This window comes from Castor canadensis, chromosome 5, assembly GCF_047511655.1.
Source record: "Castor canadensis chromosome 5, mCasCan1.hap1v2, whole genome shotgun sequence".
Lineage (NCBI taxonomy): Eukaryota > Metazoa > Chordata > Mammalia > Rodentia > Castoridae > Castor > Castor canadensis.
The window spans coordinates 28,975,158-28,997,696 of NC_133390.1; the positions used below are offsets into that span (position 1 = coordinate 28,975,158).

The 22,539-nt window shown below is 35.0% G+C and overlaps 1 protein-coding gene across 4 annotated transcripts in view; it reads right to left on the reverse strand.

Moving 5' to 3' along the window:
- The window catches only part of LOC109699252 (multidrug resistance-associated protein 1-like), a 96,438-nt gene extending 74,429 nt beyond the window's left edge, over window positions 1–22,009 (reverse strand). For 3 of the 4 annotated variants that reach the window (XR_012447905.1, XM_074072886.1, XM_020183880.2), the window contains exons 1-5: window positions 21,802–22,009; window positions 15,178–15,239; window positions 8,121–8,268; window positions 7,295–7,437; window positions 1,732–1,909 (exon numbers count right to left, since the gene is read on the reverse strand). Coding sequence is in view for 2 of the 4 variants with exons in the window: in XM_074072886.1 (XP_073928987.1) it covers window positions 1,732–1,909; window positions 7,295–7,437; window positions 8,121–8,268; window positions 15,178–15,239; window positions 21,802–21,873 (603 nt within the window). In the remaining 2 variants the exon portion in view is untranslated. Of the gene's footprint in view, window positions 1–1,731; window positions 1,910–7,294; window positions 7,438–8,120; window positions 8,269–15,177; window positions 15,240–21,801 lie in introns of those variants that run through there. The other variant, XM_074072887.1, reaches the window with a different exon arrangement.
- Window positions 22,010–22,539: the final 530 nt, after the last annotated feature.

Here is a 22,539-nt window from a genome sequence, read left to right on the forward strand (position 1 = left end):
GGTTGGACTCCTTTGTTCCTTCAGTCCCTTTGTTTTTAAGCAATCTCTAGGGAATCACTATTCCCACTTACGTCTAGAAACCCCTTGTCCTTGCAATGGACTTACCCAGGATTCTTGATTTCCTTTTTGCTTCAGGCAGCTTGCTCTAATTTCTATTGTAACCAACTGTTGTTTTTAATTTGAAGACTATCCTTTAGAGCAGTTTTAGGTCCACAGCAAAGCTTAGAGGAAGGCAGTTCCCCACACATGCATAGCCTCCTCCATTATCTACAACCCCTACACAATGGTGTTCTTGCTAGAACTGATGAATTTTGACATGTCATTACCACCCCAAGCCTATCTTGTAATGCACCTGCTATGGACTTAGGCTTGGTTATTATGTATAATGACACATATTCACCACTATACTATCACACAGAATTTTTCTATTGCTCTAAAAATCCTTTGTACTCAGCCTTTTTTGCTCCATCCACACCCATGTCCAGACTCTAACGTTTTAATCACTGAATGAAATACTATTCCATAATTCCTAGACTTTTTTGTATCTTTTCTTCATATTTGGATTCCTCAACATATACTGCCCCTAGAATCATGACTGGGACAGTCTTTCTAAACTTGATTTGGTACTGAGCTCCATAGTTGTACAAGTTCAATTACCATTTACTGACCCAATTGATCCTAGACCATTCCAGGGTCCCCCAAATTAATCCATATCCCCATTTGGCCTATAATGCCTCATACCCAGCTCAGTGCAAATTATAATATTTCTCTCTATTTACACAAAATTTATAGTTACCTCAAAACTCTTTCATGACTTTATCTGAAAACTTCCTTAACTATAATTAGAACCCTTGTAGACTTGCTGCTTGTCTGATCTATAAAAGCTGCATATAATTTCACACATTTATTATTTATGCTAACACTTCCAATTTTTTTGAAGGCAGAGACTGATTCATTAATTTATTTACTGAATCATCTCCAACATTTACAAAAAATGTGTAAAGGTCAGTATCTTAGATGATAAGGATACAACTGGCAAGTACATTCTATTCCAAAACTTGAAGAGCCCACAATTTACGGGGAACACAAAGTAAGAAGAAAACATACCTGACTGAATAACTGGCTGACAATTGAGCTGTTTATAATTATGATGTAAATAAAATGCTCTTTATAGTAAAGAGGTGGTGATTAAACTTGTGTTTTTAAACATTAACTTTCAAAAATTAAACTTTACAGTTATACCAGGAATAAGAACCAGCCAAGTTTGGGAAGAGTAGGGCTTTGGATGATAGAAAGAAGACAATTACCATACAGAGTAAGATGAGTTTGCTATATGAAAAAATAAGGTGAGTAGAGGAATAAGAAAAAGGTGCTATGTAGGATGAGAATGACTGTATAAAAAAAGAAATTTTATGCATACACAAATATAGACAATCACTAAAACATTCAATTCCATTCACTTTCTGAGGAGTGTCTTAACAATCGACAAAAATCATTTAATTTCATGGATTAGAGTTGAGTAGAAATTGTAGGGACTATAAGGAGAGGCAGAGGATCCTATAGGGAAATCCAAAAATTGAGTCAATGTTCTTTTAAAGAAAAACAAATGTATAAGCAAGGACACATTAAGAAATTTTCAACATAGTTCACTATTTTTCCAGTTCCCTTATTTTAAAGCATATATGACAGTAATCCATGTAGAAATTGGAAATTCCTTGATTTTTTTTTTACCTTTTTGTAGATCAGTCCAACCACAGCTGTTTTAATTTTTGCTGAAGTAAGTGTGTTAAAACGTTGGTATTGTTGAAGGATTAGGGTTTGGGAAATGACTACGACAAAAAGTACCACTGCATAAGTAAAGCTGCGCCAACCAAAATCTGAGCTGTGTTCACAGAAGATGATCATTTGCCTGGATGTCATAAAAATTGAGACAAGGGAAGAAACGTGAAACACTGCAGTAGTTAAAAGTGTATAAGAGTTAAGTATTATTAAAGTATCACACACACACACACACACTCTACTTGGTCAACTTGGTATCCCCCCTTCCTTTCTTTTCTTTTTTTCATTAACTCAAGCATTATGTGATAAATTAAATCAACAAAAACTTCTTCAGGCTTGTGGTCGAGAGGTTATTTTCTGGTTTTCATGTATTGGTCTCATGAAATAATTAGCTCTTGTGATCTGATTTTATCAGAAAAGTGAGAGCCATTTAAAACATTTTTTTCAAAATGATACATTTTGCAAATTAGAAATAAGGGCAAAATAGTCTCTGCTGGGTATTGAGGGGGTGGGGGGAGAGGGAGGGGGAGGAGTGGGTGGTAAGGGAGGGGGTAGGGGTAGGGGGGAGAAATGACCTAAGCCTTGTATGCACATATGAATAATAAAATAATAAAAAATAAAAAAATAAATAAAAATGGTACATTTTGCAAAAAAGTAGGGAAACAAGAAAATCAGAGTATAAATGGGGTGTCTCTTGGTACAACACACAGGTGCTTTGGGAAAGTCTTGATTTATATCACATATTTTATTGTTAGACTTATCTGTATATAATTCTCTCTCACTTTACCTCTTCTCATTTCCTCAGGTTTGGTGACGGGATGGTTGTGATGACTGGCATCAAAGTTCAGGTATAGAAAGACGGGGATAGTCATAGTTTGTCCCTCTCCTATAAACTTAGGTAAAATTCAGAGTACCTGATGTTTATTGTTAATAACATTTTCACATGGTTCCACCTTTTTTAAAACTGCATCTACGTTACTGAAAACAACTTAAATGGTTCATAATGGTGAAAACAATTTGAGCATACACTCTGGAATATGATAAATTAGTCTGTCATTTATTTTTCAGGCTCACAATTCTTGTTTTGCTTAAGTAGCTCATATTTTATAGGTAACATATTAATATATTCAATATTTATATATTAAATACTATGACTGTACCTTTCTCATTGTGAACTCTGGAGTTGTAAAAATGGTCTGTCATTGTAAATGGTCACTTTGAGTGAATGTGTAAGTTATTATAACCAGAGGAAACCATGTGGTATGTAAGACTATATCTCATTTTTCTTAAAAATACCACATTTAAAAGCTCACTCTCTAAATAATTTAGAAGTTATGAAAGCCTTTAAAGTGGTAAATAAAAATATATTTCTAAGCTTTTTGATGTATTTTATCAATAACCCGGGCAGCTAGTGGATGTGTTTCTCAAATTGTTTTATATGCCAAGTACTCCAAATGATTTTAAAACCACACTTCAGAATCACACACACACACACACACACACACACACACACATGTATCAGTTTCTGTAAAACTATTATTAAGACACCCAGTTACTAAAATTATCTGAGCATTATATATTTTCAATGATACTATTATATTATTCCATATCTCGCGTGAACATAGTAACAACAGCAAGTTCTATATTTCTTAATTGATCTCTATCAGATGCCATCCTTTGGAAATACTAAACTACTTTTGCAAAGGTAGCTTACAAAAGGCCTTCTTGGGCTCTGAGTCAAATTTCCTAAACATGTGCACAAGTCTCTCTATTGTGGATATATCCATCATTAACCTTTGTACTTCCTCATAAAAATCAAACAACTAAAGCCCTATCACCAGGTGCCACAGCAATTCTGCATGCATTAGTTAGGAAATATTAAAAACAATCTATATTCCAGGCATGATAAGGACCAAAATACTATATTTACATCAAAAATGAACATTCTTTTTTTTGTTTGATATTTGAATAAAATACATAAAGTGGGGAAAAGGTGAAGCACAATAATCAACAAGAATCGTATCTCTTGTATTAGTAAATTAATGACAGCATTATTTTATATGCATGATTAAACAAATGAGTCATAATATGACAAGATGCGCTTATCCTTAAAGTTAGTTTCTTCTAGCAATTTTTCCCGTCAAAAGAAAAAATATGTTTATATTCTTATAAATTTAGCTCTACTGGACCTAAATTATGATTATACAAACTCATGAAATTCTTTCAGATCACTCAATTGTTTCTCAGTGTAGAAATTTTATAGATATTAAATTACTCAGGGAATAATGGTTTCTTGGAAAAGTGTGAACCTTTTGTATGCAGTATTGTATTAAGGAAAAGTGTTAGAGTTCCATATGTCAGGCTTTGTAAAAGAAGCTAAGAACTGAGTAACATAGGATCCTTTACCTGGGGGAGCTGTTGTCTAGGTAGGGAGACATATATCTCCATTTGAACTGCTGTACCTATCTCCAACTATTCAGATGAAGCATTTTAGTACAATAATGAAATTCTTGTTTAGCAAGTACGTGATGCTGGTGTGGACACAAAATTAGGGAGGCCATTCTTTATCCTACAGACATTCTTGGTCTCTTAAATAGTACAAACATTCAGGGAAGGTAGAAATCATAGACACACTGAATTATCTTTTTTAGGGAAGACGATGACAACAGTGTGATTCTCTAATGAGTTTGTTGAGCCTTATTCACTGACAAATGGGAAACAGCATGACCAAGAGTGGCTGGGCAATCCTTCCCTCACATTGATGAACTGAATTTCATTCCCCTTATTTCTTTCCATTTGGATCTGAATTGACCTAAGCATTTGCATGAACAAAATAATATGATAAGAGTGACCTTATGCAATAAAAAAGACATGTCTGAGCTTCTTAGAATATTCACATTGGAGAAATACCACTGCCATGGAAGAAATCAACTACCCTGAGAAAGCTATGTTTATGCTAACCAATCAGAGAGACCATGAAAAAAAGAGAGGGAAACAGACTGACATAGAGATGTACACACACACACACACACACACACACACACACAAGACAGACAGACAGAGTATATTCTGATATCCATCAGTATATTCTGTTCAATCCATCTTTGAACCAAAACCAGAATCTGGCCAGTTTTATCACCTTCATCACCACAACCTAGTTGAAGCCATCATTGACTTTTGCTTGGGTTATCTCAACAGACATCCCAGTGGTGATCCTTCTTACACTTTTACACTTTATTCTACACAGATCAAGCAGGATAAGCCCTATAAAATAAGTTTAGTCATATTGTTCTCCCCTCAAAATCTTCCAAAACCTCCTTTTAACTTGGAATGACAGCCTATACCTCCATTATACACCATAATGCCCTTCAAAATCTCTTTCATTCATAGACCTTTCTGGTTCTAATCTTCCATATTTCCTCTGAACCTCTCTGCTCTAATCTTACTTGCCTCTGTTAGGGCCTAAAAAATATCAAGTATGCTCATGACTTCTGCCCTTCCTGTTCCCTGGAATTGCAAAAGATATCATCTTGGCTATCTTTTTAAGTTCCTTTTGGATTTTATTTATATGTCTTCTTATCACGGACGTCGTCTCTAATCACCTTTCATAACATAGCAGTTTCTAATCCTGCTTTACTTTGTTACTTTTTAACCTTGCTTTACTTTGTTACTTTTTTCCTAAGTAAGAACTGATTAACTCTGAATATTGTTTATTACTTAACCCTCCCCTTAAATGTTAGAGCAGGACTTTGTTTTAATTTTTGCTTGATCTCTACAGTAGCAGTGCTCAATAAATGTTGGATGAATATATTTTTAGATATTATTTAGGGTTCAGGTTACACATGATTTATATTTTCGTAAGTTAGATGAGAAGAGATTTCTAATGTAATCTCTAATGACTTGGAAACATTAAACACTTTAAAACTAAGAATATAACGACAGGTTAATAAAAATGGTTTTTTTGTGTGTGTTTTCTTTATACCATGATCAGAAGAAAGGCTCCTTCAAAAAAGGAAGAACACAAAGGATCTGGCATGGTGGCTCACACTTTTAATCTAAGCTATTTAGGAAAAGTAAAAATTGGGAGGATCAGAGTTCAAGGCTAGCCCAGGCAAAAATTGGTGAGACCCAATCTCAAACAGTAAATCAGGCATAGTGTCAGTCACCTATCATCCCAGCTACACAGAAGGCATAAATAGGAGGATTGGAGTCCAGACCTGCCTGGGAAAAAATGTGAGAACATATTTTGAAAATAACTATAGCAAAAAGGGCTGGGGCATGGCTTAAGTAGTGAGGATTTGCCTACCAAGCACAAGACCGTTAGTTCAAACCTCATTATGGAAAAAAAGTAAAGAAAAGGCAGCACACAGTCAAGGGCTCAAGTTTCATTGCTTTTAAATCCTTGCAGATAGATATAGAAATGTTTCAAGTCATACACACATGCACACACATGAATACACACACACGCATATATATATTATTCTATAGCTATATCTATAATTATTCCATAGCTATATGTATATATATATACATATATAAATATATATATATACATATATATACATATATAAATATATATATATATTTATATATATATATATATATATATATAAAATTACCTTGGCTGATAAAATTCAATTCCCAAGTAAACACAGCTAAGAAACAGTGAAAACACCCATCACTTCATTTTATAAACACACATTCAAGCAAATTTTCCAGGATTTCAACCATTATTCTGGTACTTTTTAGCTTTGTGGACTTGGCAAATTAGTTAAATCTCTTCCTGTTTCTACATTGCAATTATGGATGCAGTAATACTTTCTACTTCTTTTCTGATTGCTGTAAAGATTAAATGAGATAATGTTATGGCAACTTTTATGTATCAACTTGGTTAGGTAAAGGGATATCCAGGTGGTGGTTCAAACATTTCTGTGAGAGCTCCTAGAAGAGACTAGCATCTTAATTAGAAGGCAGAATAAGGGTTGGAAGACATTTTGTGTCATCCAATCAGTTGAGGACCCAAATAGGACAAAAGAGGAAGAAAGGGCTTTTCAGGAACTGAGACCTCCATCTCCTGCCCTTGGATATTACATAGCTCCAGATTCTCAGGTCTTTGGACTTGGACTAAATTATTATCTCCCTGGATTTCCTGGGTCTCCAGCTCATAGATGGAAAATTGTAGGACTTCTGGGTCTTCATAAATACATGAACCAATTCTTATAATAAGTTCCTCTCCTATGAATCTATAAATATACTGTTATTTCTGTTCTCTGCATAACCTTCATTTAAGACAATTAACACAAAGAATTTTAGAATTCAGGATTTAGTACATGATTGACTTCCATAACCACTGATTATAATATCATAACCCACACTCAAATCACAGAATAGAATGTCCATATCTCAAATAAAACTTTCCAAAAGAAACTTTCCTACTCTTTTTGAGAACTTTTATAGTGTAATATTTGTTTATTATTTGCCTGTGATGAAGAAAAATGATAAGCTCTCAACTTACTTCATTATGAGTGGGCTAGTGAAGGACAAAACATCAGCAAACACTTTGAATACAGCAACTTGAATCAGGACAGATTTAAAAGTGTTCCACAAGGCATACAGTAGAGATGGCTTCCTGGTGTGAGCCCCTTGATGGGAAGATGCCTGCATATTTAAAGAAAATCAAAATTATGAGAAAATTGGGCAACACTAAAACGAGTAAAAATGAAATATAGCTATAAGCTCACCAGAAAATTAGCAATATTCTCCAAATATTATAAAGCAACAAGAAAAAAGTAAATTCAGTTAAACTTAAAAATACGACATGATCTGTATCCAGGCTACTTTGTGTTACTTAGACAATATCACATGACTCAAAGAGTAACAGCAGTAGTTATGTTTTGTCACTTTTGTGAATGCTAAGATTATTTCATTAATATAAATACTCTATATATTCAAAAATTGTATTTTGTTTTTGAGACCTCTGAAAAGGATTGGTGTGTAAATGTGTGTGTGTGTGTGTATCACAACAAGGATCATATATTATATTTGCTACCATAAACTTTGGCTTTGGTTGCCATATGCTCTGAAATACAGAAGCCATCTTTGCAATAATGACAGAGAAGCCAAAGATTTTATCCACGAAATCTAAATGTTAAGGAGAAGAGATTCTGGATAATTTGAGCATAGAAATAGGTTGTGATAACAAAAAATTATGCTCATGCAAATGGCATCATTTCAAATAATATATAGAGATTTCCTTTATTACTAGTGACAATACTTCATACCTGGAAAATGCTTTAAGTAGTAGTTGATGATTTTAAGATTTAATATAATTTAATAATTACCTGCATTTTTTGCCTCTCTTGATTCCTTAAAATCTCCTTCCTCCACTGTTTTTCAAAGATGGGACACACAATGTAGGGGGAATCACTTTCATTTAGCTCAAAAAGATCTTCTCTTTCCAAAGGTTTCTTATAACCTAAAACAATTACTCTAAAAATAAAAGAGTAAGGTAAACATTTCAGCAAAATCAATATCAAATTTTAAAATTTATTTTATTTTATTTCATTACTTCATAAATTATTTTATCGATCAGGATACAATGACTATGTTGTGTTTGAAAAATCCTATTACTTTATCCCAGAGTTCAATAATGTGCAATACTCATTTGTAGTTTTTTAAAAGGCTGTTCAGATAGTCAATTACTCAGTGAGACATTGACTTCATTTACTCATCTCACACTTAGGAAATGCACTACTGACAAACCCTACCTCCCTTACCAAAACTTACATAACAAACTTTTACAGTAAGTTATTCATACAGCCACCCAAGCACCCACATTTACTTGTATCAGAGGAAAAATGAATCTACTCTTGTACATGCAAGTTTCTACTGTTCAATTGAGACTTTAAATACCTTTGGCCATTTGACTTTATAGATAGACAAAATACATGTGGAGTATTTGTTTTTAACTCTCCCCCCATAATCTTTGACCTTGTCCACGTGACTTAATCTGAACAATAAAATATTAACCACTTGTAACAGTGCTATTTTGGATGCTTTAAGAAAGATGCTAACTTTTGCCAGCATATTAGTGTTTCCTCCTCCTCCATTCCGGGGTGCACTGTAAATACTTGTGCAAGAACAATGGATTTAAATTAGGAGACAAATTAAGACATATGCTCCAGTTATGCCACAAAAGGTTTTGTGGAAAACAAAGAATTGCACTTACCCATAGCCATCCCTCCACACTATCATCCTCCTGCTAGTAGGAATTTGATATTTAATAAGCTTATATTTAAGCAGCTGAGTTATGAATCATGATTGGGCTGAACCAGTCATAGTAATCTCATTACCATTTCTTCAGATTAATAATAAGATTCAGCTATGACTAATGATATGTAAACAAAAAATGCTGTGAAAACTTATATTTCAAAAGAAAGTATAATAATACGTTAAGAGGAGAAATATCTTGCCTCACTTTCCTTTCCCTTCCTCCTTGTACATCTTTCTGAAGACATGATGCACTGAGATATTGAAGCCATTATTATGGTTTAAATGTCACTTCCAACCTCATGTTAAAATTCATTGCCATTGTAACAGTATTAAGAGATGTGGCCTTTAAAAAGTGGTTAGATGATGAGGGCTCTGCCCTCTTGAATGGATTAATGCCATTATGTAGGAGTTGGTAAGTTATATGTTGAGTGGGATTATGATAAAAAGGATAAATTCACCAATTTCCTCTGGTTGTCTCGTGTGTGTTCATTTGCCTTAGCCATGAACAGTTCAGCATGAAAGATTTCACTAGAGCAAGGACCATGCTTTTGAACTTCTCAGATTCCAGAGCTATAGGAAGTAAATGCCCTTTCTTTATAATTTTCTGGGTTTGAGGCATCTTGCTATCTTTGCCACATGTGTGAAATGCCAAATGAAAAGAACAGAAAATAGAAAAAAATCTTGGCCTCTTAGCACATTTCTGAAGTAGTCTAATTTAAACCCCTTCCCCCATGATATAAGGAAATAAATACAACTGAGTATTGTTAATGATAGGAACATGTTCTGAGAAACACAGAGGCATTATTAGGCACTTTTGTTTTTGTGCAAACATCAGAGAGTATAATTACATGAACCTAGGTGCTGCAAGTCAATCACTTGACATGGCCTCTTAATACAATCAAGATATATGGTAAACATGACACATATGTGGCTTGTCACAGCATTCTGTTTTTATGGTAAACTTTTTTATAAAGAGAAGGAACACATTCTAATATAGTGATGAAAAGTATAGCCCAGTAAATACAAAAGCAGTAACTGTTAGATTTTCATTAACAAGTATGAGGTGTTGTGCATATCATAAGAGCTCTACTTTTATGTCATTTACACCAGCACCACCACAAATGAGGTGCAATATGTTAACTCATTAAGACCAAAATTTCATTATGTTTACACATAGATAGGCTTGACATCCTATTGGTTTTAGCTGTTGTTATTTGGTTATTCTGTTAGATAAACCCAAACACATTCCTAAAATACAGAGGTCAGGTATACTCTAGCTTGGTGACAGGACTTGTTCAATAAGAAATTAAATTTAATTAACTAAATTAAATTATTTAAGCCCAGGCCTTCTGACTCTCTAACCACTGTAAAGCACATTAGCCCAAGAGACCATAACAAAGTACTCTATTACACCAAACTGGGAATGTCTCATTGTCATTGTTACTCAATAATCTGAACTAATTGAACCTGGGATGGATGTAAACCCTGTGACAACCAGAGTCCCTAGTGGATTCAATTTTACTTCTATTATATTACATAATAACATTCATATTTATTCATATTTAACAAAAAGGCGTAACTGTAACAACAATGGACCTTTAGTCATCCTGTTTCTGTTGGCTCAAATATGCTGGACATTTTCCTGCAGTGCACTTTTAAAAGCATATTAAGCAATAAACTCCTTTCATGTCATATGAAGCCATTCTATTCCATTGTATAAAATAAATACTCATTTTCAAAATATGATTGAATTGATTTTTCACAAAAGAATTTTTAATAAGATTACTGCCTCAGGATTTTGAGACAGAACTGTACAAAACTCAGCGGATTTGGTTCAGGGATAAGTGGCCTCTGGCTTTCATGCTGACTCTCCAAATAATGCAACATCTAGAAGTGACACTTCAGCTGAAATGATGTGATTCTTAGGACTCTGTTATTTAACTACCTTAACTTCCCTTTCCCAGGTGTCTGCTCCTTCCACATCTTTTGCTCTCTCTCTGGGACACTTAAATACTCTAATTAATCACATGGGCTGTCCAACCTGCCCACCTAGCAGTTGGGGAAATAAGAAGTGAAGAATTGGTATTTCTTTACTTTGGATGTTGCACTAGTTTTACGGAAGAAACTGGGACCAATGACTGACATTCTCAACGAGGGACATGCAGTATGCACCCGTTCCCATCAGCTTGTAGATTCTATTGTTAAAGTACTGAGCTTCCTACCCACACCTCAATTTTTTAAAATAATGTTTCTTTTCAACAGACACTTCCATTACACAATTCTCTAAAGCAGGCAGAATTAATTTCTCATTTTTATAGGTGGTTAAACACCTGTGAAAGAATTCCAGAGACAGGTCACAGTTTTTCCTATGTAAAATAAAGCAATGTTAACTTAAGAAAAAGGCACACAGTATCTTGAAATGTAATACCTGTGCTCCATTTTTAATTTTGTCATTTTAGAGAGAATTTTGAGCATATTTAATAATAAAAGGTTGCATTTAGCTGGAGAGATGAGGTAACTGCAACTTTTGTAGATGAATAATAGTTGAGTACTTGAAAAGTGTGATTATATAGTAGCATTATTAATCATATTGATCTTAATTATCTTTCAAAATATTTCTTGAAATGCAGAAAGGAATGAAGTCAATCTGCCCAAAAATCAGAAAGGGACAAAGGCAGTTAATGCACACATTTTATTAATATGTGAGAAAACAGTAAGATATATTTGCTAGTGTATAAAAGTAATGACCCAATTGTGATCCACAGAAAACACTGACTAGATTTTTCCATGTGTATCAAGAGGATTATTCTCTGTCCATGAACATTAAACACTGATGATGGATTATATTTTCTAATAAAGGCTTAGTAATTATTTGATCATCAAAATGGTCTAGAAAGCTACTGCCTAAGGAATTAAACGTCACAAGCCTATCACTTCCTAACTCGTATATCATCTGAGCATATTTTAACTGAGTTAGTCATATAATAATGAGCAGGTGAAGTTGACCTAATAATTTCTTACTTTATTCTGTAACTACAAAAATAGACCTTTGAATATAACTAATCATTGTTTTCAAAGGGACATTCTCCTAAACAACAGTTTTTTAAAAGTTGCAATTGTTTAACCACAGATGAGCAATCAAATTAGACTCATGCCAATGACAGTTCCAGATAGCATCATGCAATGAAAATATTTCCAATTAGTTCTGAGATATTAAACTTAAAAACAGGAAACAAATATGAGAATCAACAATTAAAGTTTATTGGTTGCTTGCTTGACTTAACACATGGATTTCAAGATATTAAGTTATATATTTTAATTTGTTATATTTTCTGTTGCTTATTAAATTTAATTTCAGCTTCTTACTTTTAGAACTCCTAAAATGGTATTTACAATATAAAATATGTATGTATAAAATTTTACAATTTGATGATCAACATTTATAAATTACATTTACTTAAAATTAATTTGTGTTAAATTCTATGATATTAAAATGACACTGAAATTTTCTAAAGCTACAGTAAATACTCTTTCAATTCACAGATGAAATAGAATGCAGGTTTGGAGAACATTACATGTGTATATAAATTTGAAAAATGAAAAATAATTAACTATAAATAACACACATTTATATAATTTCTGTTTTACCTTTCCTTTTTTCTAGTCTGTACTTTAGTGTTGTGCATTGGTGTTAAATGTCTGTCATTCCCTTTAAGTGATTAATAGATTTGTCTAATTTGGAATTCTTATAATTCAATTTCCCAAGAATTTGCTCACAAATATATACATCTTATACTTAAACTGCTTTAGTAAAAAATTTAAAAATAGTTTTAAGTATTTAACAATGAATATACAGTACTTATTTTATTTTATCTCTTTTTCAATATTTAACTCTGTTGATTACTTTATTTCTCTCAGGGTTTTTTGTTTGTTTGTTCTTCCCTTTCTTCCCTTCCTCTTTCCCTCCTTCCCTCCCTCCCTTCCTCTTTCTACTTTTTTCTCTCTCTCCTTGCCTTCCTTTCTTCCTTCCTTCCTTCCAAGTATGTGCCTTATCACTGAACTATACTCTGAGTCCTTAGTTGCCTTGTTTGTTGATAGTTTCACTCTCCTTAGTTGTCAGTCACTCTTTCCTTGGATATTTGTCTTTCATTTTGAACACCTTTATTTTGTTTCCTTTACAGACTATCCTTGCCTCTGTCATTTAAACACTGAGCATTCCTATTGTTCCATTTGTTCCTCTTACTCAATGGCCTTGCTTTCTGGACAATCCCATTCACACTTAGGTCAACTACTGACCTATAATCAATGACTCTCAAATCCATACTCAAAAACTTTACCTGTAGGGCAAGAGTTTATCCCCATGCCTGAGAACCACATAGTCAAATACCTATTCCTGTGGTGCTTTACAGGCATCTCAGATTGAAACTTTCCCTAACAGAACCTATAATTTTTCACCAGGCCTGAACCTCACAGCTATCTGAACTAGAAACTGACATGCAACCTACATTTTTTTCCAGCTCCTCAATTTCTTCATTGAGTCATTGCTTTCCTAAATAGCTCTTCTAAATAGTACCTTCCTCTTCAGTACCTTTGTCATCACAGTTCTCATGAGCCATAAATCCTTAGGCTTTGAAAGAGACTGGAATAATTCTTCTGATATCCATTTCCATCTCCTATTTACCATGTCTACACAGTTGCGAAAGTGATAATCTGGAATGCAGGTATGATCAAATCGCTCTTCTGTTTATAATTATAAATCATAATTATTCAGTGCCCTTTTGTGCCTTCAGAACTTCTTAAAGAAATCTTTATTTTCTCTTCCTCCAAGTTAATCTCTAGCCAGTCCTACACTGTCTTTCAGTAAGCAAGGTCAGTGCTTTCTCATTTCTGTGGTTTGTACATGGCATTTGCTCAACTTGAACTTCCACTTGATTCACTCCTACACATCTTTAAATCTTAAGTTAAGCCATTAGTACTTGTGAAATATTCTCTAGTTATGCAAACTTGGTTAGAAGATAATCCTAAAAATTTGTGTTTTTCAATCATGTTTACATTGCCCTTTGTCTTTTTTGATAATTGATGGTCTACTTTTTAATCTTCCTAATTCTTTTCATTTTCTTTGAGAAAATAAAAATGCAGCACCAGCTGACCTAGGACTAATGGTCCTGCCTCAGCCTAATCAGTGCTTGGATTGCAAGGGTGTGCTACCATTCTGGGGTTTAATCTTTTCAACCTTACTAGGAATTCTTATAAGGCAGAAACTAAGTCATTAGTTTAAATAAATAAAGGATTTATTTAATATCAAGGACATATATGTAGAACAAATGGAGCAATTTTGTTTCTACTGATTATAGAACAAGGGTCATAAACCTAAGAAGACAAACTTAATTATCAAGAATTTTCTGTTATAAAGCAAGTTTCTCAATTTATAAATTAAGAAAAAGTCAGTTCTTCTCATTTAATATGATTTAGTTCCTGTGTTAAGTTAGAGATTACACTGGTGTCTCCTAAAGGATTTCTGAACCCTCAGACATTGCAGATGAATGATTCCATGAGTAGAATATATGTCTTAAAAGGAGATTTCTCTGTGCATTTATGTGTATGAGTTTTAATAGTATCATATGTAAGTATAAATGATATGAATGACAGCATTCTAGTGAAGAGCACGATACATACCCCCTCCAAAAAATGTATTAAACATGGACTCAAAAGAAACTGGCCTGTGATACATATTTGCTCCTAAGTTCTTCTTCTTCTTGAGCATCAGATTTTTTCAACTATAAACGCCTGCCTTTTAGGTATTTGTGAGAGATTACATGAGATAGCATGCATAAAATGAGTGGTACATATTTAATATAAAGGAGAAGTTCCTTTTCTCATCCTTTCCAAGTGCTAATGGACTATAAATCCTATCACCAGATGGTCATACTGGAAGTATTATTATTATTATCTATGGGATGACTTATTATGTTATTATCTGTGATTTCTGAGTAACAAGTGATATGAGAAGTATCTTTACAATGTCACTTTCTAAAATCACTCATATTTGATTAAAGGAATAACAGGTGCCATTTCCCTTGGACTCTTTTTCAGCGCAGTATGCTATAAAAAATTACTGATTCCTACCTGTTAAACCAGGAATATGTCACTTTACTGAAGAATGAAGCACTTTTCTCTGGGCTGCATTTCTAAAAAGAAAAACATAACAAGTAATGAATGCAATTAATAATGCCTTTAAATTTACATTTGAAATACAGGTTGGATATCCTTATTTGAAATGCCTGGGAGCAGAGGATTTGTGTTTCTTCAGATTTTTTGGACTTTATATATTTACACAGTCATAATGAAGTATCTTGGGGATGGGACCCATGTTTAAACATGAAATCTATTTATGTTTCATATGTACTTCATACACATAATTAAAATTTTTTTTCATTTATTCACATGTGCATACATTGATTGGGTCATTTCTCCCCCCCTTCCCCCCTCTCCTCCTCAGTTCCAGGCATGTCCTATTCTGCCCTTATCACTAACTTTGTTGAAGAAATGACATAAGCATAATAAGAAAGACAAAGCATTTTTGCTAGTTGAGTTAAGGATAGCTATACAGAGAGATTCCTACTATTGCTTTCATGTACCCATGTGTTACGACCCATGCTGATTCAATGCTAACGGATCTTTTTTTAAATTTTCTTTTATTCATCTGTGCATACAATGTTTGGGTCATTTCTCCCCCCCTTCCCCCGTCCCCTCCCTTTCCCCCTCTCCCTCCCTTTCCCCCCCCACCCCCTCACTACCAGGAAGAAATTATTTTGCCCTTATCTCTAATTTTGTTGAAGAGAGAGTACATGCAACAACAGGAAAGACCAAGTTGAGATAAGGATAGCTATACAGGGAGTTTTGGTTCCTGATCCCCTGCTCATGATAACTTCTGTCGTTTTAAGGTTTCTGTATTAGTTCCTCTGGAGTGGGGACATGAAACGCTTTCATGTTTTGAGTTTTCTACCTATTCTTATATCTCCCATATGTGCTCTCCCCTTGTCATGTGATCCAAGTCCAACCACATTGCTGCATTAGTCCTAGATCTACAGTCCGCATATGAGGGAGAACATATGATTTTTGGTCTTCTGAGCCTGGCTGACCTCACTCAAAATGATGCTCTCCAGTTCTATCCATTTACCTGCAAATGATAAAATTTCATTCTTCTTCATGGCTGAGTAAAATTCCATTGTGCACAAGTACCACATTTTCTTGATCTATTCATCAGTAGTGGGGCATCTTGGTTGTTTCCATAACTTTTCTATTGTGAATAATGCTGCAATAAACATGGGTGTGCAGATGCCTCTGGAGTAACCTGTGTTGCATTCCTTTGGGTATATCCCCAGGAGTGGGATTGGTGGATCATATGGCAGGTCTATGTTTAGATCTTTAAGGAGTCTCCAAAAGTTTTTCCAGAGTGGTTGCACCAGTTTGCATTCCCACCAGCAGTGGATTAGGGTTCCTTTTTCCCCACATCCTTGCCAACACATGTTGTTAGTGGTCATACGCATAATTTTATACCATATCACTTGCATGTCTGCATTTTGAGTGTAACACATTACATAAGATCAAGTGCAAAGTTTTCCACTTGTGGGGTCAATTTTCTGCACAAATATTTTGAATTTCATAGACTTCTGATTTCAGATTTTTGTATTAGGGATGCTTCACCTGTATCTTTGTCAGTAGATGAAAATGTAATTTATGTTCAAGTTAAAGATATATTTATTCCATATACTTAAGGAAAAGATTTAAGTAAAGATATCATTAGATGTTTGAATTAGAAGTATTGTAAGATTTCTCCCAACATTATGACCATTTACTTAGCAATAAATCATGGTGGAAAGGAAGATCATTTCTAAGATACCTGTTTCCCTCTCTCTCCATATATATGTATATATATCATATGTATGTGTGTATATGAACATGTATATACATACATGTACACAATAGGTATTATATACATGGTATATATATACATATATATATATATATATACAATAATCATAAATTACACTACATAATTTACCTTATACATACATACATATATATAATTTTAATTGTTAAAGATAGTTTTGTCATTTTTCTGAAGAGTGGAAAAAGACTATAAGAGGTATTTGCTCAACTTCTATATAGTGTTTAATCACATAGGTTTGAAATTACCAGTATAGTTATATAATTATCACAATTATATATTATTTTGAAGGGCTATAATATTTCTATAAAATTCTTCCTAGTCATTTGGTAATTTCAACTAAAAGAATAGATATTTAGAAAGTAACAATATCATTTTACATTCTTAGAGTTAGCATCAATCTGTATTTTAAGAAATAAAACTGATCAATCACCATGTTGTTTTTGAATCTAAGAAATTGTCCCACATGTAACAACTGTTGCATTGTTCCTCTCTAACCCAGTTCTGACTTCATACTTCAATTTATAAAGTATTTACCATATTTTTAAAATTCTGAAGCAAGAAGAAATGAGTGAAACAAAAGTCCAATCCTATGCAGCACAGTTTTCTGAATGTAGAAGAGAAAGCATGATATTCAACTTTAAATCTTTTCTATTAAAGCAAATTATAAATCATTTCACTTATATATAATTTATCAAAGTGATAAGCGTCTCGAAGTTTTGCAAGTAAAAAATACAATGATGAATATAAAATGTTTATTACAGCATTGGGGGCAGTCAGTCACTCAACTATCTGAACTTGGTTTGATATTGTCATCATCATCAACAAACATATTATTTGGAAAACAGTGCACAAATTATTGGGAAATGTTCTGAAAATTTTCTAGTTAACCTAGAGTACATATTGTATGACATACATTCTAGCTTAATAAGGAGTTGCCAGTATTATCATTTGTCATCTATGAAAGCATATTATTTCTATCCAAAACATGACACTACTGTGGCAGATTGCAAAATGGCTCTTTGTAGCCTTTTTCATCAAGAAGTAGAAACTGTTTCCCTTTCCTTGAATTTTTCAGGCATTGGGTCATGTCTTGGGCATGAAAAGCCAATGGAGTAACATTTAAAGTGCTCTAGTTCTAAGTCTCCAAAATCTTACCACTCCTACTTTTGCTCTGCTTGGGACCATGAGTGCACCAGGTGACCAAGCCCAAGCTAGCCTGCTGGATGATGAGAAACCATGTGTAGGAGAAACTCAGCACTCACAGTTGGCCACCTGTGCAGTAGCTTGGAAACTTTTAGGTATATAAGCAAGGTGGTCCTAAATCATCCAGTAACTGGACAACTTGCCAGCTGATTACAGTTGCAAACAAAGCACAGCAGATATTAACCACATTGATGCAAACCATGACCCAACCTCACTGTCCCAGAAAATCACCAGCTAAATAAACTTGCTAATGTTTTAAGCATCTGAGTCTTGTGAAGGTACCACAGATGGTTTCTTTAGTGGACTAAGTACTCAGCATATGATTTAACATTTCCTGACAGTCTTCCAGGTAGAAGTATCTTCTAGGTAGCCCTTTGACTCCTCTTGTAAATATATCCCCATTAGATGTTCATTAGACATCTTATATTGAATTTATGACAATAAAGTCTAAGTGTATTTTACCTCCCAGAAGGAATAGCCAACAAGTAAAATATCTGGTGAAGGTAATGAATCCTTATCAAACACCAAGAATGTATAAATAACTTCTCAGTTTAAAAACTAATTAATGACTTTATATTAGGGTCATTGAGTTTATTCTTTATATATTACTGCATAGCAACTTCTATACAGAAAAAGTAGAATATGACAATTTGCAGAGCATCTTTTATCTTGTCCATTAAATACTTCTCATTCCTTCTAATCTATCTCTTCTCTCTCTGACAGCACATCAATCTGAAGATCTAATTGAAGAAATGAGTGCCACATTTCCTTTGTCTCCCTAAGCTGGCTACGGGCTTTTATCTTCAAAGTCATTTTTTTGTTTATTGTACTTACCTACTATGGTGTTTGTAGTAGGTATCCCACAAGCATGACTTAACTTATTAAAAAATTGTTGACTTAAGGGTAATTTTCACTTGAATGGAACTTGGTAGAGGAGCAAGAAGTATGCTATAGCTTGGTTCTTGAATATGCTTCTACCACCAATGTAACAAACTTAGTCCCCAGCTTGGTGCTATTGTGAGGTAGTGGAAACCTTTAGTAATTAGGGCTTAATGGGACATCTTATGGGATACTCTAATGACTCACCTTACCAAAGTATTTTCTATACTGCTGAAGGTGATAATCAGACCCCAGCTTCTCCTTCTTTCTTTCTTAACAGCTAGTCATGAAGTAAATATGTTTCTCCTTCACATCCTCCTTCCATGATTCACTGTGTCACCACAGACTCAAAGCAACAGGGCTAATTATTTATAGTTTAAAACTACAAAACTGTAGCCAAAATAAAACTTTCCTCCTTTAAGTTGATTTCTCTCAAGTATTTGTTATAGTCACAGAAAGCTGCCTAACACAAAGTACTGAGACTGTCAGGATTCTAGGACTTAATGAAATATGTTGGTTTTAATCTTCCTTGGGTTCAAACTCCAGATGTGGCTCCACGGAGACATGGCTTTTGTAACTGATTACTTTAATATCTGATCACCACAATTTCTTTTGAAGGTGTTGTAGAGAATTCTGGAAAGAGTGGAGAAAGTTGCAAGAAAGTAGACATATGGCATAGGGAAAGAAAAACACAGAAATCCAAACAGCTGATGCTTTTAATCACTTACTCTATTCCAGATCCCATACGAAATACCTTATCTCATTAAATATAACATTAAGTAGAATCATTTTTGTCCTCCCTACTTTGCGGACCAGGAAACTACGGCACAAACTTTAAGAAATCTGTTCAAAGTCTAAGGAGTATAAGAGACTAGATCTAATTAAGTTAGTTCACTCAATCTTCCAGTCATTACTCCACGTCCTCAACCCTCTCTCCCTGTCACTCGCTATTTTCTACTACTTAAGAGAGGCCTTTTCTCTTCCCACTTTCTTCTGGCTCACCTCTCCTAGCTCTGTGTCTTAATTCTATTCACCATCTATTTACTGTTTTGGATATTATTCTCCTCCCACTATAGCCTCCAAAGCTCAGACAATGGTTCTGTGCTACCAAACAGATCTCAGCATACTTACTGATCTTGGGGGATCTGTGTGCTCACTGAGATCTGAACTTACTGAATGTACCTTCACCTTACCCAACTATTTCATCATTTCCTGACAGGTGCTTCTTTCCTGTTACACTTTGTGTCTCTGAAGTTTAGAATCTATATTGAATTCATTGCTGTATTTCCTGTTTTATCTGAGATACAGAGATATATCATAATAATATGCTTTGGATGAATAAATGAATGGATAGATGCTAATCACTACCAATAAAAATATTTAACATCATTTTATACATAGGTCATCATGCCAGCCCTAGAAACCCAGTCAGAAAGACATGTTCTTATAGGTTGGGTAGATATGTAACCTGAGATCTATTCTAACAAAAATAAAGTCTCAACCATGAAATATAATCATACAAGGTTTTCAATATACTTTGAAGCCATCAGGTTTTTAAAATTTAGCATCATAGAAATAACAAATAGAGAATACATGGAAAATAAATATTTGAATCTTGTCCAAGTGAATTTTTGATCTATAAACACTATCAAAATTGGGTAACAGTCAAGGAAATAAACATTATTCTAATCCTGGAGGGAGAGTCCACTGGAATTTTCAGTGAGGAAATTGTTTGAGTTTTACAATTTCCCATTATCCAAATATGCAATATACTGTCTTTGGTTACCTTTAAGGTTCTGCTAATGACATACATTAAAGCAGCTTGACTGACTGAGCCTGTCATGGCTACTGCACAGTAAAAAAGATGTATTGTCCTGACAGAGCTTCTTCACACTTTAAAGGCACCTATTCTAAACCCCTCTGTCTCACAAACTTTAAAAAAGTACTTCACATTTAATTTAGGTTGCTTTTAAAATCATTTTCATTTTATATGCTGTTAGAATAGCTGCCATATTTATTTGGCACTTGGAGTTACTAACAAAGGCCAGGATTAGACCAAGGTCCCCCCAAACTGAAATCTCTTCTTTTCCTTTTATATTCTTTTCTTTCCATTCTCTTCCCTTTGTTTCCTTTTGTTTCTTTGTTAGGACTACAGAACTACTTCTGTAAAAGGCTATTTGTATATCCATGTCCTGCCTAGTGATGATAAGTGAAACAAATGCTATTTTTATTAGAGGAATGGCTCCTAACTCACAACCACAGAAGGGTTCTTTTTTAGCACATGACTACTATTGTGAAAAAAAAAAAAAAAGAATCCGTCACTATGGAGCAGAGCAAAGCTCTGCAGTTTCTTCATTGTTCCTGACCTCAGCGTCCCAATGCGCATCTGAGTTAACACAATATTGATCCCTAATCCTCTTGGGATCCCACTGGCTGTAGGACCCCACCCCAACTTCTATCCCTTGAGCAAAGACAAGTGCATCCATTCTCTCAAATGCTTGCTTCTATTTATGGGGGAGTTGCTTCTGGCTTCAAAGATGCCTCTTTCTCCCTCCCGCCGCCATCGGACACTGGCCGTGATTGCAGGGTTTGGTGATTGTTCGTGTCCGTTTCTGTGTGGCCCGTGTGACATCGCCCAATCCAGGCTCCCAGGAGGGGCTCTCCTTGTCGTCCCCCTTCCCCGTCCCTCCTCTCCCCGGGATGGTCAGCGTTACCTGTGGCTCAGGCACCCCCGGGACCGGGTCGTAGTGGCTGCTGGCGCCCCTCCTGGGCAGGCCGGGGGGCATGGCGTGAGCGGCGCCGGGCGGCCCGGGGACAGCGGCTGTGGCTGCCGCCTCTCTGCAGGGGACCCTCGGAAAGGTGGGGGCCGGAGGCAGCTGTAGCTAGCGGCCCTCAGCTTGGCCCTTCCTGGTCCGCTGGCCGGGGCGGGGCGAGGGTGGAGCCCGTGGTGCCCTGGGAGGGAGAGGTGGGGAGAGAAAAACGCCAGGGAGGTGGGGAAGGAGAGGGACGTGGCCAGGAATCTGGGCTAAGGCAGCAGCCAGAGAAAAGCACCTTTCGGTTGTGTTAGGAGCCATTTGACTAACAAAAATATCATTTGTTTCATTTGTCATTTCTGTACAAGACACTGGTTCAAAATAGCCCTTTTATACTAGTTCTGTAGTACTGTTAACTAAAGCAGATGTAGAATCCTCGCCTTGCCAGGCAGGAGTTTGCACCGAACTCCATAGTTCTCAATTTTTCCATGTCCTAGGTTGTTCTGTTAGAAAATCCCTGGTCCTTTTAAGACACAGGAACAAAGTTCACTCTTCCCTGGGATGCCATGTATATGTTTTCAAACAGAATGCTATAATGTCTGCCACAGACAATTGTTAAAGACAAGTATCAGTAGAATTTTGAGGAAGCAAATTTATTGCAATGGTCTTAATGCTAAATATTTATGAAATATATACTAC